This window comes from Eumetopias jubatus, unplaced genomic scaffold (assembly GCF_037043125.1).
Source record: "Eumetopias jubatus isolate StellerSeaLion01/CBP00866 unplaced genomic scaffold, mEumJub1_p1.0 scaffold_7, whole genome shotgun sequence".
NCBI lineage: Eukaryota > Metazoa > Chordata > Mammalia > Carnivora > Otariidae > Eumetopias > Eumetopias jubatus.
The window spans coordinates 71,672,568-71,700,040 of NW_028274813.1; the positions used below are offsets into that span (position 1 = coordinate 71,672,568).

Sequence of the window (27,473 nt, forward strand, 5' to 3'; positions counted from 1 at the left end):
TACGTGTGTAGGCATGTGTGCTGTATGCACTCACCTGCATTTATAGTTGGGGGTACAGATGGAGAGATAGGTGATGGGCCAGGGAGGCCTGCTTAAGGAAGTGAGGCCTCTGACAGAAAGAATGAAGTAGAGGATCCCTTCTCCCTCGGGAAGCGGGCAGGTGATTACTCAGCCTGTTGGCTCCTCACTGAGCAATTACCATCTGCTCCTTGTAAATCGCATGGGCTGTCCATACCTTGGGCTGATCCAGGCCTGGCAGCTACTGCCCCAGGGATGCCTGTGAGCAGAGCAGAGGACTTTGGGTGGAGGAGCAGGGCTTATGCTGGGTCCCCCGCTGGGGCCCAGCAGAGAGAGAGCAGTGTAAGGCTCCAGCTCTAGACACCAAAGTATCCAGCAGGCAACTCTGGGATGCTGTTTCTCAGTTTGCCCAATTATTTCACATCACAATACCCTGGCCATTCTCCTTCCAGAAGTTTCTAGCCCCCCCGGTATCCTAAGTCTGGCTCCAGGTCAGTGGTGATTAGGACTGCTGAAGGAACCCAGGTCAGCCCCATCTCTGAGGGCCTCAATTTAACCTGCCTCCCCTCCACAACCCAGCTCCTGGATCCTAGAGCCAGCCCAGCTCCACCGGGCAGCTCCACCCAGGATCCCCAAGATCCTCAACCAGGACACACACAAAACAACCTAGCTGACAGTTGACTCGAATGGCCAAGCAACCTCTACCTGGGGGCCTCTGTTCCCATCAGATGTCCTTGGCCGATACCACCACTGAGCCTGGGTGACTCCTGGCAGGCCTCGCATATTGACCTGCTGTGAGGGCAAGTCCATGGGCAACAGTCAGGCACGGCTGCCTCTCCTGGCTTCGAGGCTAGCCTGCAGTCCTGGACTGAGCCTAGGACAGTTTGAACCCTTGGCCTCCCAGTCATGGTGTTCCCAAGGGCAGCCCCAACCTGGGCGGAAGAGGCCACGGGATTGCTGGATCGCTGATCTACCCTGGCCAGGACCATCCTTACACTGAGTGGACTTAATGAGGCTGCAAGAGATGCAAAAAAGCAAAGAGCCCCTGGCAAGGTAACCAGTCCTACCACCCGCAGTCAGGTCTGTGTTCCTCAGGGTAAAAGCTGCCATTTCCTGAGGACCCACTATGTGTCTGGGGCTGTGCTAGGTCTTTTACCTGTGCAAACCCTGATGGACTTAATAGTCCTGGAACGGAAATGTGACCATCCCCATGTGACTGATGATAAAACTGACTCAGAGAGGTTCTGTGACTGACATTGAACACACAGCTGGGAAACGATGAAGATGGGTTTCAAACTGGATCTTTGTGACTGACATGGAAGCTCACCAGGTTGCTCCTTGCAAGCCCTCTGAGGCCTCCAGCCTTGGATCTAGACTGGCTATGCCCCCCAAGCCTCCTTTTTGATGAATTGTACCCCTACAAACACTCCCTGGAGGCCAGACCCAACTTCCCAAAGACCCCCAAGCTAAACTGAGCCAGCCCCAGCCCAGCCCTCTCCCCTCTTTCCTTTCCAGCTGCTCATTGTCTATCAGAAAGCAGAGACTGTAGTGGAGAGTGGGGGCAGGGTGCGGAGGGGTACAAAAGATTTTGGAGCGATCAGGAAAAACAAAAGAATGACAAGAAGCAACAGCTGTTTGTAAAGGGAAACCTGAGACAGGCTCAAAGCCCAGGGCCTAATCCCAGGCTCGTGTGGAGCCAGGGTAGGGGTCCCCCCAAGGTCAGGGATTCTAGGGGTGGGCAGAGAGGAGCGCTCGGCCCCACCGCAGGGTGGGCCCCTTCTCCCATGTGCTCAAACAACTCATGCCTCATTCCTTTCCCTGGGCCAAGCCCCCTGCCTTTTCCTCCCCCTTTTTTGCTCTCCTTTCTGGGGTTTGGGGCTTCTTTCTGTGTTCCCTCTTTCCATACAGAGGTCCACTCTAACTTGTCCTGGTGCACCCCCTCCTTCCCCATTCCTGGTAGTAATTTTAGCAACTTTTTCTCTGAACTCCGGCTGGCATGTCACAGCAAATGGCCCCTGTTTGGGCCTGACACTTGATCAGGGTGGTGACAGAGCCCAGACAAAGCAGGCACCATGCCGGGGAGGGGAGGGCAGGGCAGGGCAGGGGAGACAGATCACCTTCCTTTCTCTCCAGGCCTTATTTGGTCTACCTTGGTGAAGTTGCCCTTCCCCCAGCCCCTCTTTATTTATAGCATTTTGCTCTGCTCTCCTTTGTCTTGTCTGCTCTCACTCTGCAATACACGAGGCACTATCCCCACCCACCCCCACATGGTGGGGCCCCGGCCCCTCACTCTCCCCACCAGGAATGTGCCTGCCAGCAAAGGCCCTGGCCATAAGCTGAGGCCCATATCCCACTTCTACAAACAGTTGCATAGAGCTGTCAGGAGGAAGGGTCTTTATTTTGGTCACTCTTACGTCCTTATTGACTAGAACAATGCCGCATTAATAGAAGCTCAATAACTACTTGTGAAATGAAGGGATCAGCAAAGCTGCTTGGTCTTCAGACAGTCGTTAGTGGAAGGAAGAGAATCCTGACAGAGCCACGAGCAGGTGCCCGAGGGCTGGGGCGTGAGTGGGGGTCTTTAAGGATGTCAGACCCTCCAGTCTGTCTCCAGAGCCTGGGGATGTGAGGCAGAGAACTTGGCAGCAGGGAGGTAAGACCCAGCCTGCAGTGGAGTGTTAGAGCGCAGAATGCTGTAACACCAATAGGTCAGCACCCCCAAAACCCAGAAGAAGGAAACCAAGTTCAACGGATCTCCTAAATGTAGACAAGGTTTTCCAACTCCACGGCCAAGGAGGCTGGCCCTTGGTGAAGACACGGACTGTGAAAGGGCTTGGCATCCTCTGCATCTCAGTCACCTGCATCTGCACCACTTGAGCCCTGGGAAATCAGGCAGGGGTGGTGGCTTTGGGCTTGGGACGGTGCAAGGGGAGGATAAAGAGAGGTTTTTGCCCTTTGTCACCAAACCCTGAGGTCTCTACCAGTGGGCTTAGTTCCTCAGCCCCTGAGAGGGCCTGGTCCGGACCCACAGAGTTTGTCCTGCCAGTCCTGTTAGCAGCAGAGCCTGTGCAGGCCACCTCAGCAGCCCCTGTGGTTGGGGATCGACCCTCCACTTGCCTGCACCCTTCCCCCCACCCCACGGCTCTTCAAGGCCCCAAGACTGTGCTTGGGTTACCAAGCAGCCCCCCTCACTGGGCCCCCACCTGGATTTGCCCTTCCCTGCTGTGCCTACCCCACCTTCAAAATGTATCTGTTCCCCCCCCACCCCACCCCCTCCCGGCCTGACACTCTCCTTCCAAGCTGACAGCTAATCAGATGGATCAATCCGCATGCGCTGAAGAGCTGTGCCCGGGAAGGAGGGGGATTTCAAAGTAAACGCGGTGGTTGCCTGGACACAGAGCCAGTGAAGCTTGCGCACAAGGTAGCTAGAAGAGGGTGGCATTAGCTACATTCTGTGCTCAGGGGGAGCTGAGCTCCAGCCCCCTTTCCTCACCTCCTTTGCGGCTGCTTCTAGGGCCTGCAGGAAAGGGGGACATTTTTCCTGTCCTTCAGCCCCACTTGCCAGAACACTAGTCTCCCCGGGTCTGGAGAGAGACCACTTCACAGAACACAAGAGGATAGGTGGGCCAGGCAGCAGCTTTCTTCATTAGGGGTCTCCTAGGTCCGAGCAGCTGTATTATCTATGCCTCCAAGTGTGTCTGGCTCTGGGCTAGAGAATTCAGTACCTGAAGGCTGAGCTAGGAAAATGAGTCAGGCACGGCGCTCCACTAGGACCATCAGGCGGCAGCTGGGTCTGCCCTCTGAGCACAGCGGGTCCTTGCCTCCTTGGACTTCCAGCCCTCCCTCCACATGCTGACCTCTATCCCCCATCTGCTCAGCTCCCCCTCACCGCCTTGAATCTTGTTGCCCTGCCTAGCTGCATGACCTTACAGAAGGCACTTCCCTTCTCCATAAAATGAAGGACTAACGAATAGCCTGCCTGGCTCTCAGGTTCAGTGACCTCAATACACTGCCTGGCAGGTCCAAGGAAATCAGTGCCCAAGCCAGAGTCCCCATCTCTAAGCTCCCTGGTCATTCTGGCCACTTGGCTGGGAAACCTCCTTCCAGCTGCCCCAGTCTAGCCCCCACCCGGGGGGCCACGTCCCCAGCTCTGCCTTACCCCTCTGCTGCTGACACTCACCCCCTCCCATCTCACGGTTGGATGTAGGACCCAGGCCAGGAAGCAGAGAGGACACTGCGAGCGTGGGGCTGGGCCAGCTCAGGGGGCAGAGCTGTCAGGAGGAAGGGTCTTTATTTTGGTCACTCTTACGTCCTTATTGACTAGAACAATGCCGCATTAATGTCAGAGGGGCAGCTGTGTCAGAGGCCAGGAGAGCCCTAGGGGAGGGCCAGGCCCCTGCCTGCCTGAGGTCATGGTGGTCTGACCAGTCCCCTCTCCTGTCAGCTATGGAATGTGAAGCCTGGCCTGGGAGATATTTTGGCTGCACTTTGAGCCATCCCCGCCCCCTGGAACTCAGACCCTGCACACTCCATGCCATAACAATGACGACCACTTCCAATTGTTTCCTAGCTGTGGGGGGCGGGGCGGGGAGCACTTTGGGGAAAGGGGGGGGAGCCTGGGGGAAATGCTTCTAGTGACAACAGCCCTTTCTAAATCCGGCTAGGGACTGGGTGCAGGTGGGGGTGGGGTCGCCTGCTGCCTGATATATACAGCCCCTGACCAGGTCAAGCTCCACAGCTCTCCCCTGTGCTCTGTCTTTCCTTGCTGCTCTCAGGTAGGAGCGCCGAGCAGGAGGCCTTCCTCTGGGATAAGGGGGCCCCAGCTTTAGGAAGGGGCTCCTCTAGGAACAGCAAGCTGCATGCAGGGCTTCGTGCAGAGTACGAGGTCTGATCATTGAGCACACAAGTGCAGGTCTAAACATGAGTGTAGGTGCCCTGCGAGTAGGGGGGCTCAGGTATTGGGGGTGTGTGTGTGAATGTCTCTATCGGAGCATATGGGACCAGAATGCGTTATGCATTAGAGGTGTGTGTGTGTGTGTTTGTGTGTTTTGTGTACAAGCATGCGCAATCTCAATGCATGGTGAGGGGAGGGTGTGTACCTCACTGCCTAATTAAGATACAGAAATATCAAGCAGGAGACGTGTTTATCATCATGCCTGAGAATAGCTGGTCCATTTGAGGGGAGGGAGAAGAGGATGGCAAAGAACAATGACTTAGCAAGTATATATGCTCAGAAGCTAGTTCTGTGGGGTCTGTCATGGGTAACTACCCATATCCATACATGCGGAGGTGCTTGTATGCACATCCAGGAGTCGAGACTGCTACAGAGTGTGTACACCCTGCAAAAGGAGCTCACAGGCACATGGTGTGGCTGTTCCAGGCCTTTTGTTTTTTTAAGATTTACTTATTTAGTTGAGAGAGAGGCGAGCTTGAGCAGGAGGGGCCGAGGGAGAGGGAGAGGGAATCTCAAGCAGACTCTGCAACGAGCGCGGAGCCCGCCGCGGGGCTCGATCTCACGACCCCGAGATCATGACCTGAGCTGAAACCAAGAGTGGGACACTTAACCGACTGCGCCACTCAGGCGGCCCTGTTCCAGGTCTTTGTATACTTGGGAATATACAGCGATCTGCCCTTATTTATACTGTACACATACTTAACGTGCGTGTCTGTTGCCAAGGCGTGATGTCACACTGGGAGGGATGTGTGTGGCGAGGTATAGGAAGGCAACATGTCTGTATGAGGCATGTGCATGAGCAGTGGACATGCGTGTTCGTCAGAGGACATGTGGAGGGCATTTGGCTGTGTGATGGGTGTGTCTGAGAGGATGCCCACAATGGTCTCCTCTCAGAGAGTGTCCACCAAGACTGACAATCAAATGGGGGCAGGATGGAATAGAACTGGCTTTGGAGTCATGAGACATGGGTTCAAGGCCTAGCTCTGCCACTTGTTCTTATCTGTTCTTGGACAAGAAAGCCCCTTAACCTTGATGTCTTCATCTGTAGAACAGGGTGAGGATTGAGTAAGAGAGTGTGCATAAACGTGCTTTGGAGACTGTAAAGCACTGAACAAATGCGACCATTAACTGTTTCTCAGGTGGCTCCAAGTAGGCAAGTTCCACTAGGTGAGTATAGGCAAGGGTAGGACCATCTCCCAGGTGGGAGGAGGAGGAATAGACATCAGGAAATTTTAGAATTATCACTCAGGAGAAAAGGTCACAGTGTTTGGAAAGCCAGACAGAGGACAGGACCAGAGAAGCTGTCCACCACTCCCCACCTGCTTTCAGGCCTGGGGGAGGGGTGAGTGCTGAAGGGCAGAGCCAGGGAGCAGCGGGGAGGTGACCCTGACACAGCCTGCCCTCTTTCCAGGTCCCCTGCAGGCTTGAGCCCCTTTCATCTAGTACACATACTCGAGAAGCCAAGGTAAGGAAAGCTGAAGATGGAGTGTGGGGGAATCCGGGAAGATTGGCCATGACAGCCCCAAAACCAGGCTATGGGACTCTAGTTTCTGCCTTGCCTTGGGGAATGTGTCTTGGCAACCAAGAGCCCCTTGCCTGTGACTAGGGAAGAGCCAGGGAGGGATAAGGATTAGAGATGGACGTAGTTAGCTTTCTGCTCCCAGAGAAGCCCAGGACACTCTTCCCTCCTCTAGGAGAGCCCCAGGCTGAACAAAAGTTAGCTTACCCTTCTGCCCTGACAGGTTTGCCAGGCTCTTCTTGAGTAGAGGGATCAGCTCAAGGAATAAGGGATGCATGGTGACCCGCCCCTGACTTACGAGGACAGTGCTAGGCTCTGGGGCTCCCACTGAAGGAGAGAGAGCCCGGGAAGGGAGTGGAGGGTGGGGGATGGGAGGGCAGCTAGCATCTTCTACTCCCACCCACTGTAGGCACAGCCATGGTGGATGCGGAGATGGCCGCGTTTGGGGCCGCCGCCCCCTTCCTGCGCAAGTCAGAGAAGGAGCGGCTGGAAGCCCAGACCCGACCTTTTGACCTCAAGAAAGATGTTTTTGTGCCTGATGACAAAGAGGAGTTTGTCAAGGCCAAAATTTTGTCTCGAGAGGGTGGCAAAATCACCGCTGAGACCGAAAGTGGCAAGGTAGGTGGCAGGGTTGGCGTGAGAGGCCCTCCTGGACCCCCTCCCCCCGCAAGCTGGGGTACACAGAGAGGTTACCACCAGGACCCATCCCACACAGACCTGAGGAAGTCCGATTTCCCTTCTTCGGAGAAGGGATCCACACCGTCCAAACAGCCCTTCTCATTCCCAATATCCCATCTGTCTTCTCTATGATCCCAGTCCTTCTCTCTTGAACACTGCTCTCCTAGAACTTGCCTGACTCCTTTCCGGGCAGAGGGAGGGCTGACAGTTGGGCCTGCATGGGGGCTGTTGCAGACAGTGACCGTGAAGGAGGACCAGGTGATGCAACAAAACCCACCCAAGTTCGACAAGATCGAGGACATGGCCATGCTGACCTTCCTGCACGAGCCCGCCGTGCTCTACAACCTCAAGGAGCGCTACGCCTCTTGGATGATCTATGTAAGTGCGCCATCCAGGACACCCTCTGAGTCTAGTAGCTTCCCAGTTTCTGTTCTTTGTGTCCAGGCATTACTGCACGCTGTCCCCGCCCCTGCATCCCTGGTTCAGTTCTAATACCCCCGAGGCTAGGATTACTCAGATTTAGTGCTTTCATAGATTTTTCTTTCTCTTCTTCCCCTCCTGGCATTGTTCTCTAACCCTGAAACCTGCCATTGCTCCCTCTTCATCACTAGCAACTCAACCCTCCTTCTCTATCCTAGACCTACTCGGGCCTCTTCTGTGTCACCGTCAATCCCTATAAGTGGCTGCCGGTGTACAACGCCGAGGTGGTGGCCGCCTACAGGGGCAAGAAGAGGAGCGAGGCGCCGCCCCACATCTTCTCCATCTCTGACAACGCTTATCAGTACATGCTGACAGGTGACAGGCCTCGGCTGCAGGCTTTCCTCGGGAGCCGCATGGGAGGGAATGCGCAGTTGGTCTGGGCAACTGGGAGATGCCTGGAGAGAGGCCGGGAGGTGGGGCAGCAGGGGGTAGGTGGATGCCAGGCAAGAGCACCCTGTGTGGCGCCTGACTTTTCCTCCCCACTTGCTCCCAACAGACAGAGAAAACCAGTCCATCCTGATCACGTGAGTGTAGCTCCTAACCCGTTCCCTTCCAGAACCTCCCTGACCCCAGCCCCCATCATGGACCACAGCCCCCATGCATGGACCCACAGTTCTCACTTCCCTCCACCTTCATGCCAGCTCCTCTTTCTTCTGTGACCTTTACCCATGCCTTTGCTTCCCCGCTTCCTTTCTGCTTCCCGCCCCTCTTGGAGTTTTCCTCTCCCATTGCCTATGCTCACTCTCCTCCAACTCATCACTCACTTATCCATAAGCCCAGTATCACTGTGTCTTCATCCCCTCCTCATTTTCTTTCATCTTTACCTTCAGAAACCTCCCCCATTCTGCCACCCTTACCTATTCTTTTCCAAAATGGCCCAGACCCATCTCCTCACATTGACCTTGCCTAGCTAAGACCAGGTTCCTTCTGCTTGACCCAGCATCTTCTTGTGGCATCCTTCCTAGTGCTCCCCCTGATCCCATGTGTGTTCAGGATGCACATTACCCAGCAGTTTCCTGCTTTGGGGCTCCCACTGTCAAGTAGAACCAGACGTTCTCTCCTGACCTGAGGCTTGTTCGTCTCAAGCAGTGTCTGTTCACTGCCTAATGAGGCCCTGACTGTCCCAACAGTGGGGAGTCCGGGGCCGGGAAGACGGTCAACACCAAGAGGGTCATCCAGTACTTTGCCGTTATTGCCGCCATTGGGGATCGCAGCAAGAAGGATCAGACACCAGGCAAGGTAGGCCTGTTATCCTCCATGGACCTGCACTGCCAAAAGGGGGGGGTGGGTAGGCCTCTCACCCACCATCCTTCCTGACCTCTGCAGGGCACCCTGGAGGACCAGATCATCCAGGCCAACCCAGCCCTGGAGGCCTTCGGCAACGCCAAGACCGTCCGGAATGACAACTCCTCCCGCTTCGTGAGTGGTCCCTGACCTTAGATTCGGGATTTGGATTGGTGGAGGGATGGTATCAAATATGAGCCTTGCCTCAACTCCTCACTGGTCTCCTCCATCTCCCCAGGGGAAATTCATTCGAATCCATTTTGGGGCAACTGGAAAGTTGGCATCTGCAGACATAGAGACCTGTGAGTGCCATGAATCTGCTAGAACTTGGCTTAAGCTCACCCTCATTCTATGTGATCATGATCCCAACCTCTCTCTCTTCTCTCTCTGCCTCTCCATCTATGTCTCTCTTTAGGTCTCTGCCTTTCAGTCTCTCTCCCTCTCTTTCTGTCTCTGTCTGTCTGTGTCTCTGGGTCTGTATATTCATCTCCCCCTGAGACTCCCTCTAGTCTTTCTCCACCTCTGTCTCTTCATGTCTGTATGAGAGTCTTTCTCTTCATCTCTCCCTTTTCCTCTGCCTTTTGCTTGTTACATTTATCATTCATTTTCCTCTATTTCCTTGTACCTAAATCCCCAAATTTCTCTCTTTCTTCTCCCCTTATTGTTCACAGATCTTCTGGAAAAATCCAGAGTTATTTTCCAGTTGAAAGCAGAGAGAGATTATCACATTTTCTACCAAATCCTGTCTAACAAAAAGCCTGAGCTGCTGGGTGAGTCAGAGCTACCAACCGAGACCAACTATCTCCATGGCAACCTGGTCCCCTCTGCTTGCGGCAGCTTGCTGGCGTGCCCTGGGTTTATGGCACTGCTGGATTCAGTTCTGTGGGATGTGGGACCACATTAAGCCTTGTCATGTGTTTTCCTGCAAGCCCTATGCTGTGGTAGGCAGCCCCAGTGAGAGCCAGAGGTTTGTGCCCCATCCTCACCACATCTTCTCCTCCCAGACATGCTGCTGATCACCAACAACCCCTACGATTATGCATTCATCTCCCAAGGAGAGACCACCGTGGCCTCCATTGATGACGCTGAGGAGCTCATGGCCACTGATGTAAGTGTGTAAGAACCTGGTCGAGAGGTGAGGGCACTGGCAGTGAGGAGTAAATGAGGCCAGTTCACTGGCTCAGGAGGAGAGCTGAGACACTGTCTATCTGTTATTCAAAGTGGTATGACACCCCCCCAAGGACCAGAACATGGCCTATTACCAGGGTGTGTTGGGGAATGGGTATGTTGAGATGGGGTGGACAATATTTGGTGTTTGAGCAAACAGAAAGGGCTGAACACCATGGGACAGAGAAGCAGACAAGCCAAGAAGCAAGCCATCACCAAGGGAAGGGGGTGGTGGGTCATGCAGTGGCCATGGGGTTGGGGCAGGCTATTAAGTGAAGACTAGATATAGACAGGTATGGAAGGTTTAAGCAGGAAGCAAGTGTAGGGCCTAGAAGAGGGACAAAAGTAGAAAACATGAGTGAGTAACCAGAGCAGCTCCAGAGGACAGCTATGACCACTGATGCCAGATCTGCGGCAGTATGCACACTCTCCTGCTCTTGCACTTCCCATCTTCATTTTGGAGTTCCTCACTGGGTACGGGAATCTCAGAAGCTGTAGGGATTCAGGAGAGAAGTTCTCTCTCCAACTGAAGAGGGATCTCATTTACCTGCCATACTTCCTTTTCTGGGGTTCACCAATATGGGGTCTGCCTACAGAATGCCTTTGATGTGCTGGGCTTCACTTCAGAGGAAAAGAACTCCATGTACAAGCTGACGGGTGCCATCATGCACTTTGGAAACATGAAGTTCAAACAGAAGCAGCGAGAGGAGCAGGCTGAGCCAGATGGCACTGAAGGTGGGAGTTTGGGATGCTGGGGGACAGCTGTGGGCCACATCTGTAGAGGAATCATCCCTTGACCAACTTGACTGCCTGCCTTCTCCTTCCAGAGGCTGACAAGTCTGCCTACCTCATGGGGCTGAACTCAGCTGACCTGCTTAAGGGGTTGTGCCACCCTCGGGTGAAAGTGGGCAACGAGTACGTCACCAAGGGGCAGAATGTCCAGCAGGTGGGTCATCTTCAGGAGATAAATGGGGTGGGGGTTGCCATGCTGCAGTGGGGGCTTTGGAATTCACTCTTCGCACTAATCTGCTCATCTGGTTTCTCCCTTACCTTCCAGGTGGCGTATGCCACCGGGGCACTGGCCAAGGCAGTGTATGAGAAGATGTTCAACTGGATGGTGACACGGATCAATGCCACCCTGGAGACCAAGCAGCCACGCCAGTACTTCATAGGGGTCCTGGACATCGCCGGCTTCGAGATCTTCGACGTGAGTGGGGGGGAGCCAAGGCGCACATGTGTGGGGGAGGGAGCAGTGACTCACTCATTTGCACCTGTGACCATCATGGCCAGTGGCCAGTCGCGGGAGAGACAGTGGGGCTCAGGGGTGGCAGACACATCGTCCTGTCTTCCAGGGGAGCTCCCCCTTCCCGGCCTGACAGGGGAGGGGACCAGTCACACCCCTGGCTGGGCTTGGGCACGGGCCTGGGCTGACCCCACTGGCCCCTCAGACCCCTGCCTGCCTGACCCGCTCCGCCCCCACCCCCTGCAGTTCAACAGCTTTGAGCAACTGTGCATCAACTTCACCAACGAGAAGCTGCAGCAGTTCTTCAACCACCACATGTTCGTGCTGGAGCAGGAGGAGTACAAGAAGGAAGGCATCGAGTGGGAGTTCATCGACTTTGGCATGGACCTGCAGGCCTGCATCGACCTCATTGAGAAGGTGCTGCCTCCACCCACTGCTTGTGTTTCCTTCCCCTGGCATCCCAGCCAGAGTGCCTGAATTCCCCACTCACGCCCTACTTGAATGCCACAGTCAAAATGGTAGCCCCTCGCCCTGCTGGGGAACATGATCTGAAGCCCGAGGCCTGTTGTGTCCTGACCACCCAGGACAGGGTGGCACAGGGAGAGCTGAGGTCCTAAGGGCTTGGGAATGGACACAGGGAGGATGGGCAGCTCCAGAAATCCTCCCATACTGGTATGTTTAACAACCTTCGTTTAACCTGGTTTGGGTGTGGGGCAGGGAATCATAAGAGTATACCTATTTTCAACCCCAACATCTCAGGGATCTGGGCAATGGAGTTGTGTGTAAAGCATCTAAAACATCCACATTCCCAGATTTCACAAAGGTCCCTCTGAAATCAAACAAAGTCTTCCACTCTGGGAAGGCATGAACAGGTACAAGTCGGCAAATGACTGTACTCAAAGCTGAGCCTAATACCTTAATTCCTATAGGGGCATCATCATTAGCAAATATTGACCTTAGAGCAGGATCCTTTGGCATCTGCATGAAGCATGCTCAGTGATGCTTTCCCCTCTACTCTCAGCCCATGGGCATCATGTCCATCCTGGAGGAGGAGTGCATGTTCCCCAAGGCCACTGACATGACTTTCAAGGCCAAGCTGTATGATAACCACCTGGGCAAGTCCAGCAACTTCCAGAAGCCACGCAACATCAAGGGGAAGCAGGAAGCCCACTTCTCCCTGATCCACTATGCCGGCACCGTGGACTACAACATCCTGGGCTGGCTGCAGAAGAACAAAGACCCACTCAATGAGACTGTGGTGGGCTTGTACCAGAAGTCCTCCCTCAAGTTGCTCAGCACCCTGTTTGCCAACTATGCGGGGGCTGATGCACGTAAGTAGAGACTGGAACCCTGGGGACTAAGGAGCAGGGTTTCTGCCATGGTCCTGAGGCAAGTCCATTGCGACACTCTACCACTTTTGTGTCAGGTTGTGCCCTAAGGTTTACAGGCTCAGTGAGATAGAATGGGGTGGAGAAAGCTGAGCCCCTCGCAGTGAAGACCCTCACCCGGAGATCAAATGCCAGCGAGGATGTAAAAAGAGTCTGTGATGGAGGCCCTGGCTTCCCACACGTCCATTCAGATCCCTTTCATTGACTCTCCTCCCACAGCTGTCGAAAAGGGCAAAGGCAAAGCCAAGAAAGGCTCATCCTTTCAGACCGTGTCAGCTCTGCACAGGGTAAGTGTGTGTCCCCAGCCCCAGACCAGCATGGCTCCCCAGCACCCATCAGCCCTGCTCCTTCCCACAGTTCCCATGCCTGACTCCTCTGTCTCCTCCCTCCCTGTGGCCCTTTTCCCTCCTTGTCTTTCTTCCTCTCCATTCTCTCCCCCTTCATGGGTGGCCTCTTCTCTCCCTGCTTCCCATCTTGCTCTCCTCTTCCCTCTGGCCTTCCAACCTCTCCCTCCTTCATTCTCTCTCCCTCCTTCATTCCTCTCCCACCATTCCTTCATTCCCTCTGTCTCTTTTTTCCTTCCTTCCTCTCCTCTCCCTTCCCTACTTCTCTCTCCTTCACCTGCATTACTTTTCCCTCCTGTGCTTTGGGCCACAGGAAAATCTGAACAAGCTGATGACCAACTTGCGCTCTACACATCCCCACTTTGTGCGTTGCATCATCCCCAATGAGACAAAGTCTCCAGGTGAGGCCCAGAACTCAGCCCAGCCCCCTGCTGGCCACATGCCCCATACCCTGGGGACAAGGCCTCCTAAGCCACCTCTTAATCCCCACCATGGTGGTTTCCAAATGACACTCTCCTCCATCACCATGAGGTAGCAGACTACTCTCCCCCCATTTCCTCGTATTTGCAGTGTGACTCGGCGGGGGGCAGGGGCTTGTAAGGCACTTTCATGGGCATTGCCTCCCAGCATGCAACCCCCAATGAGACATACAGAGATTGTTTAGCCTTTTTTGACTGATTAGGAATTCCAGTTCCTCAGGGGCCTGGGTTAAAGGCCTGGCTCTGCTCTTGTCAGCTTAGTGAACTTGGTGAAGTGTCTTAACCTCTCTGGGCTTTACTCCTCTGGGCTTAGTTTCTTCTCTAGAAAATGGGACATATCCACCCTGGCAACTGCCTATGATAAATAAACACAACATAAAAGAAGGAATGTGAAAACCTTTTGGTTACTCTTAAGAGTACAGCTAGGAAAAAAAAAAAAAGAAAAAAAAAAGGACCATTATTAAGTGACTTGCTAAGGTTGCTGGCTAGTGAATGGCAGAGCCAGAATCAGAGCCCAGAACTTTTGGCAAAGATTAACTTTCACTTAATCTCCCCACACCTTCCTCTCCCACCTTCTCCTGCTGCAGGGGTGATAGACAACCCTCTGGTCATGCACCAGCTGCGCTGCAATGGTGTGCTGGAGGGCATCCGCATCTGCAGGAAGGGCTTTCCCAACCGCATCCTCTACGGGGACTTCAGGCAGAGGTGGGTACCCTAAAGCTCAGGGAACAGGGGGAGCCTGGGCAGACTTGTTGGGGAAGGGAGTCCACAGGTAGCCCCAAATGCTGTGGGCAGAGCAGATCGGTGCAGAATATGGGTGACTCAGGGCACCTCTCTCTCCAGATACCGCATCCTGAATCCAGCAGCCATCCCTGAAGGCCAGTTCATTGATAGCAGGAAAGGAGCAGAGAAGCTGCTGGGATCCCTGGACATTGACCACAACCAGTACAAGTTCGGCCACACCAAGGTGAGGGAAGGGAGGAGGCAAGCTGATTACAGAAAGACCTCTCTTGTCCTTTGGTTCCTCACCTCACAGCTCCTTCCCTTTTACCAATCATCTTAGGACCATTTCTGAATTGCATGATTCCCTTCCCCATGGACCATCCAGCACCACTCCCTGTCCCAGCTCCCGATGCCATTGGCCTCCTCCCTTGAGTTCTTTCCTAGGGTATTACACTGCTTAAAAGAACCCTCTCTTCTTTCCCCTCCTGGCCCACCCACCCCTTGCCCATAGGTGTTCTTCAAGGCGGGGCTGCTGGGGCTGCTGGAAGAGATGCGTGATGAGAGGCTGAGCCGCATCATCACCCGCATCCAGGCCCAGTCTCGGGGTGTGCTCTCCAGAATGGAGTACAAGAAACTGCTGGAACGCAGGTGAGGGCTTCAAAAGGAGGCTCCTGGCCATCTAAGGCCCAGGCTGATTCAGGGGCAGTGTCAGGAAAAAGCTCACTGAGACTTGAAATAAGCAGACCAGCAGGAGGGGGCTCCTATGGACCCAGGGTGGGCCTCACGGCCAGGGCATCATAGAGGAAGGAAGGGCTATTACTTAGGAGTCAGGGCTTCAGGACAGGAAGGAGAGATGGGACTCTCTCATCACCTTCTTGCTGGGCCCCTGCAGAGACTCCCTGCTGATAATCCAGTGGAACATTCGGGCCTTCATGGGGGTCAAGAACTGGCCCTGGATGAAGCTCTACTTCAAGATCAAGCCACTACTCAAGAGTGCAGAGACAGAGAAGGAGATGGCCACCATGAAGGAGGAGTTTGCACGCATCAAAGAGGCGCTGGAGAAGTCAGAGGCTCGCCGCAAGGAGCTGGAGGAGAAGATGGTGTCCCTGCTGCAGGAGAAGAATGATCTCCAGCTCCAAGTGCAGGCGGTGAGGCTCCTGGGCCTCTGTAGACTTGCCCACCCTGCTCAGCTGACATTTCCCCACACATCCTGTACCTTCCCACCCAGGGCTCCCCTTGTCCTCTCACAGACACAGGATTCTGGAATCAAGACTCCAAAGACCTCCAAGGAGGTCCCTCTAGAGAACAAAAGGGAAGGGGGAAAGAACCAACTTTTAAAAACACTGGCTTTCTACTTGGATTCAACCTGCATCCACAGCTCAGTAATTCTTTGAACCTGGGCAAGATGCATTATCTTTGAGTCTCAATGTCCTCATCTCTGGACAGGGATAAAGCTGCCCATCTCACCAGGCGATAAATATGTAAAGTGCTGGCATCAGTAAATGCAGTTCCTTCCCTTCAGTGGAGTAGACCAGAGGAATAGGGCCAAGTAAAGAAACTTCTGGGTTCCCTTCCTCTCTGCTTCCATCATGTTCCCATCACATTGTCCTGAAATTCTTCCCTTCCTCATCCTTCTGAGGTTCTTCTCAGCTGGAGATATCCTGGAGCTCCTCTCCTACACGCTGAGCCTCTCCCTCCCTGCACCTGCCAAGTTGAAGACCCCACCCACTGAAAAGCCTCCCCTATGTGCCTTGTCCTCAGGAACAAGACAACCTGGCTGATGCAGAGGAGCGCTGTGACCAGCTGATCAAGAACAAGATCCAGCTGGAGGCCAAGGTGAAGGAGATGACCGAGAGGCTGGAGGACGAGGAGGAGATGAATGCGGAGCTCACTGCCAAGAAGCGCAAGCTGGAAGATGAGTGCTCTGAGCTCAAAAGGGACATTGATGACCTGGAGCTGACCCTGGCCAAGGTGGAGAAGGAGAAGCACGCAACAGAGAACAAGGTGAGGGCAGCTCCTTCTGGTTCTAGCCCAGGTCTTCTCAGGATTCTTAGACCATGGTGTGGTCCTGGTCCTTAGCATTGGACATCCTCATAGATGTCTCCAGGCCAATGACCTCTGACCCTAAAGGGGATGGGGTTCTTGGTCAACAGGTGAAGAACCTGACAGAGGAGATGGCTGGGCTAGATGAGATCATCGCCAAGCTGACCAAAGAGAAGAAGGCTCTGCAAGAAGCCCACCAGCAGGCCCTAGATGACCTTCAGGCTGAGGAGGACAAGGTCAATACCTTGACCAAGGCCAAGGTCAAGCTGGAGCAGCAGGTGGACGATGTAAGTAGATTGTCACAGGGCCTAGATATACCAGGTCTGTATGTGTGTGTGTGTATGTGTGTGCATGTGTGTGTGTTTGGAAGGATGGGATTGGAGAGTGTTCCCTCCCTTGGTACATTTCTAGAAGGGAGCTGGGGAATAGAAAAAGGGAAACATGATCAGTTATGAGTTATGTATCTCATCCCATTGATATGATCAACAATAGAGATGGACTTCCTTTTTTCAATTAGGTTCAAGCCTTTATATCTCTACCTTTGACCACAGGGTCTAGAGAGTTATCACATAAGAATCCAATACATTTCTTTGGGAATTTTGTGAGGCTCTGAGGATCTTTAGACCTCTAATATTTTAAGCGGGATCTGGCCCTCAGTGATCACTGTTCCACAGATAGTTCTCTGTGCTTATCTCCATTGGATCATTTATCACCCATGTTATCATTATCGAAGTATCTATCTCAGCCATAACACTGTAAGCTGTCTTTAGGTGAGAACTTGGATTGATTCAGTTTTGCATCTGAAATGCCTAGCACAGGACTGCAGGAGGCTGCTGAATGAATGAATGGAGCTTTGGGTTTCATCACACAGTCATTCATGAAATCATTATCAAATAGTTATTGAGCATCCCTCAATGCTAAGCAGTCTCATAGTCCCTTGGCCCACTCTGGGAAAGCTTTTCCAAGTCCTGGACATCTCTTAGGATGCCCCAAACCTGGAGTGACTGAGCTTCCAAATCAGGATGATTTGTCTTATGGGGCACACTGGTCCTTCTCCCCACCAGCTGGAGGGATCCCTGGAGCAGGAGAAGAAAGTGCGCATGGACCTGGAGCGAGCAAAGCGGAAGCTGGAGGGTGACCTGAAGCTGACCCAGGAGAGCATCATGGACCTGGAGAATGACAAGCAGCAACTGGATGAGCGGCTGAAAAAGTAGCGTGTTCCCCTCCCCAGCGCCTTTCCTCCTCCACAGCTCAGCAGCCTGTTCTACCTATGACAGCGCAAGCTGCCCCAACATGTCCATCCTCAGAGGCCACAGCCTCACGCAGTCTCCATCAGTGGGTGCAGAGGCCTCCAGGAAGAGGGCTCTCCTTCCCCAGACACATGCAGCAGGGCCCTGCAGTCCTCCCTGGCAGAAAGTCTAACCTGGATCCCTCAAGGCTTTTCTTCCTGTTGGGCAGCGAAGTGGGATGGAAACTCATAGCTTACCTCCTTCTACACACAAGTCTCTTTGGAGAGCAGTTGCTTAACACGGAGGAAGGCTCCACACAAAAGCCTCTCAGGAAAGGCCTTTCGGGTCCTTCTCAGAGAGCTCTGATGACCACAGAGAAATGGGTCAGCCACCACGCTTAAGCAGTGCAGGGGTCTGATCAACTCATGGATCCAATTCTTATTGCCAGTCCTACCAAGATGTACAGATCCACTTCCCACACTTGAAAAACTGAGCCTGCAGGGTAGATTTGGATAATCAAAGATCTTATGCGGCTTTAGGGTCTGGACTTTGAAAGGCTCTGAGAATCATCATGATTGCATCCTCATGGGGCCTGTGTCTGCCCAGGAGTCCTCACACTTCTCCAGGCACAGCATGTGTTGAATGAATGAAGGAGTATATGATCCCAAGGATCCTCAAACCTCCTTCTAAGGATGGTATTTTGAGGCCCACTTTACCAAAGAGGAAACAAAGGCTCAGAAAGTTTAACCAAAGTGCCCAAAGTAACAGTGATAGAATTAAAGGCCATCAGAGCTAAAAGGGGCCTTTGAAACCATCTAATCCAATGCCGTCATTCTACAGGACCAGAGAGGAAGTCCCACAGAGCCCAGGTCTTGTCACTCCACCTGTGGTGCTCTGCCCATTACATTCTTGCTGGACTTTAGGCCTTCAGCATGGACCCTACATCAGCCCCAGATGCTATTTTTCTGATGAAATCCTGCTCTTCGTTTTTTTGTATCACCATTTCCAACCACTGACGGGCCCTCCTGCTGCCCAGCCGACCTTCTTCATCTTACTCTCCCTCGTTCCCCACAGGAAAGACTTTGAGCTGAATGCCCTCAATGCAAGGATTGAAGATGAGCAGGCCCTGGGTAGCCAGTTGCAGAAGAAGCTCAAAGAGCTTCAGGTAAGTTACGGGATGCCTAGGCTGGAGCCCCTGGGCTGGCCGTCAGCTTCCTCCACCCCCTCCTCCAGGATGTCCTCTCCCCAACATTACAGGAACTTGCCATGTGTCCATGAAGGGTGATGCTGAGCTACCACAGTTCACCCATGGAGCACCCCTAAGAGGGGCTGGGCGATCCAAGGATGACACAGGAAGAGACCTTGAAAAGGTCACAGGTGTAGGGGGCAGAAATCCTGGCTTCCTGTCTCAGCTCTGGTTTAGCTGGCAACTGTGGGGTGCCCACTCCTGATATCTGGGTTTCTGTGTCCTCCCTTGTTACCAATGGCGTTTAAGATCCCTTTAGCCCTGATAGTCTGTGACTTTGATTCTTACCCCTCGAGCAGACACCATGTTAGGTCTTTGGACAAACAGGGCTCTCTCATTCTAAACTTTTAATACTTTTGCCACTAAACTTCTTAAAATATCCCTAGAACACAGGTTTCTTTGTCCCTCTTAAAGAGCAAGCTTCAACCACTTTCTTTCCAATAGAACATGTATAATGTTCTGGCCTAAAGGAAGCCTAGTTCAGCTGTCCAAAACATCTTCTCCAAATCCTTTCATTTCTACTTCTCTGCTGGTAGAACTGAAAAGATTTGCTGTTCCAGACAAGCCAGGAATGTCCTAGAGCTCTGGGGTGGGGGCTCCGCTGGGCGGTGGGGCTGAGACCTCTGTGTCCCGGGCCAGGCTCGCATCGAGGAGCTGGAGGAGGAGCTGGAGGCCGAGCGCACCGCCAGGGCCAAGGTGGAGAAGCTGCGCTCAGACCTGTCCCGGGAGCTGGAGGAGATCAGCGAGCGGCTGGAGGAGGCTGGGGGGGCCACGTCCGTGCAGATCGAGATGAACAAGAAGCGCGAGGCCGAGTTCCAGAAGATGAGGCGGGACCTGGAGGAGGCCACGCTGCAGCACGAGGCCACGGCGGCGGCCCTGCGCAAGAAGCACGCGGACAGCGTGGCCGAGCTGAGCGAGCAGATCGACAACCTGCAGCGCGTGAAGCAGAAGCTGGAGAAGGAGAAGAGCGAGTTCAAGCTGGAGCTGGACGATGTCACCTCCAACATGGAGCAGATCATCAAGGCCAAGGTAGGCTGCCTGCTCACCGTCCTCGCACCCAATTCCCTCCACCCACCTCCACTTTCTGTCCATGTCTCCTCTCTTCCCTGATGGTTCAGTTTCCCACTTCCCTTCTCCAACCCTGTTCTCCCATCCTCTCCCTCTCCCTTCCATGTCTCTCCTCTTCATTTCTGTAACTGCACCCCCTACCACCCTTCAATGCCCCCTACATCTGTCATATGACTCCCCTTCCTCCCTCAGGCTAACCTGGAGAAGATGTGCCGGACCCTGGAAGACCAGATGAATGAGCACCGAAGCAAGGCCGAGGAGACCCAACGTTCGGTCAACGACCTCACCAGCCAGCGGGCCAAGCTACAGACCGAGAATGGTGAGCCGCGCCGCGCCCCCCATCTCCCCTGACATCCTAAGCCACCCAGCCTTGGGTAGACACTCACACACATGTACACACACACACAAACACATACATACACATCTATCTCCAGAGAATGGGGTCTAAGGGGAAGGGGTGGGGAGAGAGAGGGGTGGCTGACCTTCCAGAGTTGAGTGTGCCTTTGTGCCTCTCCAGGTGAGCTGTCCCGGCAGCTGGATGAGAAGGAGGCGCTGATCTCCCAGCTGACCCGAGGCAAGCTTACCTACACCCAGCAGCTGGAGGACCTCAAGAGGCAGCTGGAGGAAGAAGTTAAGGTGAGGCTCAGACTCAGGCCACTTGGCCCAGGCCAGGAGCAAGCAGGTCCCAAGAATGAGGCTTGCTGTGTTTCCATTGTTCTCCCATTTTCCAAGCGGAGTAATAGCCTAGGGCCTAGCACATGCCTCCTAAATCTATTGCCCAGTCTGAGGCCCTCTGCCTTTCTGCTGCCATTTCTGGAGGGAGAGGGGCCTGGGTCAGGGGAAAGTGAGGGAGAGGAGAGAAACACACTAGGGAGGAATAGCAGCCTTGGTGGGACTCAGGTGTGGGGTGCAGGAACTGCTCAAGTGGGTCCTGGGATTAGCAGGACAATCTGAAAGCTGGAGAAAGAAACTAAACTGGAGCCTATTTGGGGCACTTTGCTGGCCTCGTGAACAAAAGGGGGAAAGAATATGACCTTTTAAAAAGGCCAGGGCTCCAATCCTAACCTGCCCCTTAGAGCCTGATAATCTTGGGGAAACCACCTAGCCTCTCTGAGCCCCTGCCTCTTCCCCTGTCACTGGGGATGAGGTTGATAATACCTGCTGCAGTGAGGAGCAGGGTGCTGGGCATGACTCATGTGCAATGCCAAACGGACATTCCTTGTTATTAGTCCTCAGTAGACTGCTCCAGATCCTCTGGGGATTTAGAGATAGGGGAGGTCCTGGGGAGGATGGAGAAATTAGTGTGAGGACATGGGCGAGGACTGGGGTGTACTCTGGAGAAAGCTGAGCCCTCTTCCCGGTGCCGGCCCCTCCGCAGGCGAAGAACGCGCTGGCCCATGCGCTGCAGTCGGCCCGGCATGACTGTGACCTGCTGCGGGAGCAGTACGAGGAGGAGACGGAGGCCAAGGCCGAGCTGCAGCGCGTCTTGTCCAAGGCCAACTCGGAGGTGGCCCAGTGGAGAACCAAATACGAGACAGACGCCATCCAGAGGACCGAGGAGCTCGAGGAGGCCAAGTGAGTCCCAGGCGGCCCACCTCTAGCTGAGGCCCCTCTGCAGGCAGGACACAACCCAGCCCAATGCTGGGAAGATTCCTCACCGGGGATGGATGCTTGGCCAGGTTTTGACAACACAGGAGAACCCTGTCCAGGGCCCCACCTCCTTCTCCTCTCAGGGAAGCTTTTTGCTCGCGTTATGTTTCTCATCCGAATATAAGACGAACAAAAGGTTTGTCTGAGGGCAGAGTGCTCCCACCAGGGGCAGGGTGCTGTGACAGAGGAAGTGGGGTAGGCTGCGGAAGCCCATGCCTCCTCCATGTCTGTAGCCTAGAGGCTGGCCCAGGGTCAGAGGAGACCACCTGGAAGGCCCTCCTGGGTGCTGTGGGTCTTCCTAGCGTGCCACCAAGACCCTCTGCCGGCCTGATTCTCAGCCCCCTGGGGCCTCTCCTCAGCTTCTCCAACACTTCTGAATTTTCAAGGATTGTTTTCTAGAACACTCAACGTTGTTTCCCCTTGTCCAAATCTACACCCTCCATCCTCCCCACCCTGTCCCATCCCCCAAACCCCCACTGCCCCGGGCAGGAAGAAGCTGGCCCAGAGGCTGCAGGATGCTGAGGAGGCCGTGGAGGCCGTCAATGCCAAGTGCTCTTCGCTGGAGAAGACCAAGCACCGGCTGCAGAATGAGATCGAGGACCTGATGGTGGACGTGGAGCGCTCCAACGCAGCCGCTGCGGCCCTCGACAAGAAGCAGAGGAACTTCGACAAGGTGGGCCTGGGCTGGGGGCCTCAACCAGGGGCAGAGCAGGGAGGCCGGCGTCACCAGGAAGCCAGGGACCTCCTCCTGGGGGGCCGGGAAGGAGGCTGAGCCCCGCCGAGGGGCCTGGACAGGCCCTGGAGGGCCGAGGGGACAGGGGGTGGCAGGGTGTTGGGGCGGGGGCTGGGGGCTGTGCAGTGAGCCGGGTCCCCACAGATCCTGGCCGAGTGGAAGCAGAAGTATGAGGAGTCACAGTCAGAGCTGGAGTCCTCGCAGAAGGAGGCGCGCTCCCTCAGCACAGAGCTCTTCAAGCTCAAGAACGCCTATGAGGAGTCCCTGGAGCATCTGGAGACCTTCAAACGGGAGAACAAGAACCTTCAGGGTGCGCTGGGGCAGGAGAGGCCGGGGAGGGGCTGGGGGTAGTCTCCTCATGTGGCGCCACCCAGGGGCTCCAGGAAGGGTGCCCCCCACATTGGACCATGGCAGCCCCCAACTGAGTGGCCCGGCCCCTCCCACAGAGGAGATCTCCGACCTGACTGAGCAGTTAGGTTCCAGTGGAAAAACCATCCATGAGCTGGAGAAGGTCCGCAAGCAGCTGGAGGCTGAGAAGCTGGAGCTGCAGTCGGCCCTGGAGGAGGCTGAGGTGTGTGTGCAGGATGTGGCCGGGGGGCAGAGGGAAGTCGAGCTGTGGTCCCTGTTCTCATCTCCTTTTTGTCCGTTTTGTTCACTGGTCCATCCTTAGAGCCTAGAACAGTACCTGGCACATAGCAGCCACTCAACAAACATTGTGGAATGAATGAATGAATGAATGAATGAACGAATAGGTCACTCTATGTCCTTCACACAGACATTTTACCCTTTACATCTTAGACAAGATTTCCTGGATCCCCTCCCCTCTCCTTTCTGCCTCTGCCTCCCACTTCGGGATTTTTACATTCCGTGCCTGATTGCCTCCGTTTCCTTGGCAACACCTTTCTTTTCATTTTCCTCTTTGTCTTCATAACTCGCTCTCCTCTGTGAAGGTCTGAACCACCTCTCCCAAGCCTTTTTTTTTTCTTTTAAATTCTCTTTTCTTCTTCCTCCTTCTGCTTCTTTGACTGAACCACTTAATACCACTTTTGAACTCACTTTGTATCCATGATTCATGGACAGAGCCCTGCCCCTGGCCCTGTGCCCTGACAGTCTGCCTCCGACCCTCCCTCCCCACCCCCTCCCAGGCCTCCCTGGAGCACGAGGAGGGCAAGATCCTGCGGGCCCAGCTGGAGTTCAACCAGATCAAGGCCGAGATCGAGCGGAAGCTGGCAGAGAAGGACGAGGAGATGGAGCAGGCCAAGCGCAACCACCTGCGGGTGGTGGACTCACTGCAGACTTCCCTGGACGCGGAGACGCGCAGCCGCAACGAAGCCCTGCGGGTGAAGAAGAAGATGGAGGGTGACCTCAACGAGATGGAGATCCAGCTCAGCCACGCCAACCGCATGGCCGCTGAGGCCCAGAAACAAGTCAAGGGTCTCCAGAGCTTGCTGAAGGTACGGGGAGACTCCTGAAGCAGGAAGTCACCTTACCCAGAGACGGACTGGCCTCCACGTGGCCATGCTGGGTGGTGGTGTCCCCTTACAGCAGCAGATTCCTCCTGGCTACTGCAGAGACATCCCACAGGCCCTCCGGACCCAGCACATCGAGCTCCCGCCCCACCTCCCCGGGCACCCAGCCTAGCCGAACGGCCTTCTGATGGGCCCAGAGGCCAACCCCCCTCTCATGCCCACCCTCCTGGTGTGCAGGACACCCAGATCCAGCTGGACGACGCGGTCCGCGCCAACGACGACCTGAAGGAGAACATCGCCATCGTAGAGCGGCGCAACAACCTGCTGCAGGCGGAGCTGGAGGAGCTGCGGGCCGTGGTGGAGCAGACAGAGCGGTCTCGGAAGCTGGCCGAGCAGGAGCTGATCGAGACCAGCGAGCGGGTGCAGCTGCTGCACTCCCAGGTGAGCGGCTCCCCTGCGAAGTCACAGAGGGGAGCACGGCTGGCGGGGCCCAGCGGGTGAGGTTTGGGAGCCACCCCTGGATGCTCAGTGCTTTTCGACCTCCGCCCACCTTGATCCTCAGAACACCAGCCTCATCAACCAGAAGAAGAAGATGGACGCAGACCTGTCCCAGCTCCAATCAGAAGTGGAAGAGGCGGTGCAGGAGTGCAGGAACGCCGAGGAGAAAGCCAAGAAGGCCATCACCGATGTGAGTGACTGCTCCCCTCCCGCCCCCACTAAAGACATGAACAAGGGCCCTGGGTCCCGGCCAAGCCGCTGCGCCGTGACAAGCCGACTCCTATGGTTACGTGGGTTGGCGGGCCTCGGGAAACAGACACCAGGCTGGGAAAACGCCGATCCTTGAGGGACAGGGGGCCCTGGGCCCAGTTCTTTTAGACCTCTCTCCTGACCCCAGGCTGCCATGATGGCAGAGGAGCTGAAGAAGGAGCAGGACACCAGCGCCCACCTGGAGCGCATGAAGAAGAACATGGAGCAGACCATCAAGGACCTGCAGCACCGGCTGGATGAGGCCGAGCAGATCGCCCTCAAGGGGGGCAAGAAGCAGCTGCAGAAGCTGGAGGCCCGGGTACGGGAGCTGGAGAATGAGCTGGAAGCCGAGCAGAAGCGCAATGCGGAGTCAATCAAGGGCATGAGGAAGAGTGAGCGTCGCATCAAGGAGCTGACCTACCAGGTGCGGGCATGGTGGCTGCTCTGGGCTGGATCCCCTGCACCACCGCCTGAAGACAGGGTGATACTACCAACAGGAATGAAGTGTTCTCTCTTAGCCTCCCCCAGGGCGAGGAGTGGGAGTGCGGCCCCCGGCTGCCCCGTTTCCACTCTGCCGAGCCCTGTTCTCCCCTGACTGTCCCCTGGCTAGAGGTCAACCTCTGAGCCTCTTGGCCTGGGAGCTCTGCCTCCAAGCTCACCCTCTACCTGTCCCCTGGGGACAACACCCAAAGCTCCAGACAGAGCTCACGCAGCACAGATTCCCAGAAAGCAAGTATGCCACCAAGCTCTGGCTGGGTGCCATGACCACCAAAATACACCAAAAACTACCCCAAAGTCATTCAACACATCTCAGAACTTTTTGGTTTGTTTTCTAGAATCAGACTCCTAATTAGATTTTGCTTCTGTTCCAATCCAGAAAGTTACCATCTCGAGACACACATGTCCTTAGATCAAGTCTCTGTCATTTTCCTGTATCCCGGGAAAGCTCAGTATGCTGTCCCAGCGTTACTGCCAGTGCGTGCTGGCTTCTAGAACAGGAGTGTTTATCTTCCATGGGGCCCCAGCACCCTTAAGGGCCTCCTCCCTGGAACAGTGCACACGCATGGTTTTGTGCAGAATTTCAGGATTCCATCAGCTCCCTAGACTCTTTCCTGAAACAAAACATTAAAAATATTAATAGTTTTTGATGGTAAAAAAAATTATAAGGCGAGTGCAAGAGTTTGTTAAGGATCAGAAAGAAGTGGGTGAAGATATTACATTCCAGGTAAAGTCAACAAGCGGGGGGAGGGGACAGGCTGCCTCTCATGACCATGCCCTCCTCACTCCTAACCACCCTGCCCCCCAGACGGAGGAGGACAGAAAGAACCTGCTGCGGCTGCAGGACCTGGTGGACAAGTTGCAGCTGAAGGTCAAGGCCTACAAGCGCCAGGCCGAGGAGGCGGTGAGTGGCCCTGCTAGGGCCTGGGCCTGGAGGAGAGACCCTGGGGAGCTGCGCCCTGCCCCCGGCTGGGAGGCTGAGAGAACCTCTGGCCTCCTCTCACCTCAGCCTCCCTGTCTCCGAACCCCCACAGGAGGAGCAGGCCAACACCAACCTGTCCAAGTTCCGCAAGGTGCAGCACGAGCTGGATGAGGCGGAGGAGCGCGCGGACATCGCCGAGTCCCAGGTCAACAAGCTGCGGGCCAAGAGCCGCGACATCGGCACCAAGGTGGGTCCCTTCCCTGGGCCTCACTAGTCGCCCCGTGTCAGCACATCCGCCAACATCAGTGCCCCTCAGACCGAGCCCACTCATGCCAGGGATGCCTCCTCTTCATTCACCACCCCCACAACTGAACCCTGGAGGCCCAAAGGGCCAGGTAATGCAGTCATCCGTGATTTCTAAGATTCTTCCAGCTCTAACTTTCAATGACTTTGTGATTCCCAGCCCTAGTGTGGTCAGCAACCTTAGAAGACCCCAATTTGTATACACCCACTATGTCCCAGTTCCCCCCAACTGCTGGTCTTCTCTCATCTTCCACCTAGTTTTGGCCTATAGCCTAGTAACTCAGCCCTAAAGTGGACAGCCTAGAGGACCCCCTTGCCCTCACTCAGGCAGCTTCCCTCTGGCCGACCTCGGGGCCCTCACCCCTCCACACCGACCCCTAGGACACATCTCTCACCACCAGGGGGGCCTCCCTCAGGCCCAGAGCAGTCCCCCACCCCATTGGGTGCCCCATCTTCCCTTTGTTTTCTGTGCCCGTCCCTGCCCAACACCCACCTTCCCAGAGTTAATTTGGACTTTGTTTCCTTTCAAAAGGGCTTGAATGAAGAGTAGTTTTGCCACATCGTCTTGATCGGCCCCATCCTGAGGGTGCTGATGAAGCCCCAGTTCCAGAGCCTCTATAGCAGCCCCTTTGGAGGAAGCAGAATAAAGTTATTTTCCTTGAAGCCAAGATCCGGCCTCCAGACTCTTCTTCACTGCCCGCCAGCCACAGGGACATGAACATGGGGTGGGGGGGGGGTGGCTCAAGGGAGGAGGGGCCGCTTCACAGACAGCCCAAGGAGGCCTTCCTGGAGAGCCTGGAGGCTCTGGGCATCCTTGGGGCAGCACTGGCCCAGATGGTCCCCTTCGTCTCCTCCTCAGCAGGTGACACCTGTCCTCTCAGCCCTCTCCCTGGTCCAGAGACCCGCCCCTCAGGGTTCAAAATTTAGAAAAACCCTTAAGGCTTGCTTAGAGCATGCGGAGCCCATCTGCTGTGGACTTAACGCTGACCGACACGACCCCCACCACCGACAGCACCACTGAGGGCTGCTGGGAGAGGGCCGCCGGGAGAGGTTTAAGTATAGGGATGCCCTCTGAGGTGTGGGGTAATGGCAGGTGTCTGAGAGGGCACAGGGACTTGTGACTGCAGTCCATTTTACCCTTGTAGACACAGCCACCACTGTCTCCAACCACCCCGAGGCCAGGGCCCCCACCCCACCACAGCCAGAACTGTACCCTCAGCCCACCGTCTTCAGATCCCCCTTAGGTCCCTCTCTGTCCACAGCGCTCCTTTCTTCTCCTTCACCCCTT

General features: G+C 55.0%; 1 protein-coding gene across 1 annotated transcript; it reads left to right on the forward strand.

Annotated features, from left to right (window-relative positions):
• Positions 1 to 6,908: 6,908 nt before the first annotated feature.
• On the forward strand, positions 6,909 to 26,735 carry LOC114217846 (myosin-7). Its single transcript, XM_028114769.2, has 38 exons — positions 6,909 to 7,109; positions 7,404 to 7,547; positions 7,808 to 7,964; positions 8,146 to 8,173; positions 8,780 to 8,888; positions 8,976 to 9,068; positions 9,172 to 9,235; positions 9,605 to 9,703; positions 9,938 to 10,041; positions 10,697 to 10,835; positions 10,928 to 11,046; positions 11,158 to 11,307; positions 11,590 to 11,760; positions 12,365 to 12,674; positions 12,951 to 13,018; positions 13,389 to 13,476; positions 14,142 to 14,259; positions 14,398 to 14,521; positions 14,789 to 14,925; positions 15,170 to 15,425; positions 16,039 to 16,281; positions 16,431 to 16,607; positions 17,385 to 17,530; positions 18,624 to 18,714; positions 19,435 to 19,824; positions 20,056 to 20,182; positions 20,381 to 20,499; positions 21,242 to 21,438; positions 22,003 to 22,186; positions 22,391 to 22,556; positions 22,693 to 22,817; positions 23,392 to 23,700; positions 23,953 to 24,156; positions 24,278 to 24,403; positions 24,611 to 24,886; positions 25,769 to 25,864; positions 25,995 to 26,129; positions 26,718 to 26,735. Exons 1-38 carry the CDS (start codon positions 6,909 to 6,911, stop codon positions 26,733 to 26,735), a joined length of 5,808 nt encoding a protein of 1,935 aa, XP_027970570.1.
• The last annotated feature ends 738 nt before the right edge of the window (positions 26,736 to 27,473 follow it).

What these genes read in the sequence shown, in the direction of transcription:
- LOC114217846 (XM_028114769.2), top strand. Translation starts at nt 6,909, where the DNA reads ATGGTGGATGCGGAGATGGCCGCGTTTGGGGCCGCCGCCCCCTTCCTG. An exon ending in GCATCGACCTCATTGAGAAG is followed by an intron (nt 11,761 to 12,364) that starts GTGCTGCCTCCA and finishes CTCTACTCTCAG; the next exon opens with CCCATGGGCATCATGTCCAT. An exon ending in CCGTGTCAGCTCTGCACAGG is followed by an intron (nt 13,019 to 13,388) that starts GTAAGTGTGTGT and finishes TTTGGGCCACAG; the next exon opens with GAAAATCTGAACAAGCTGAT.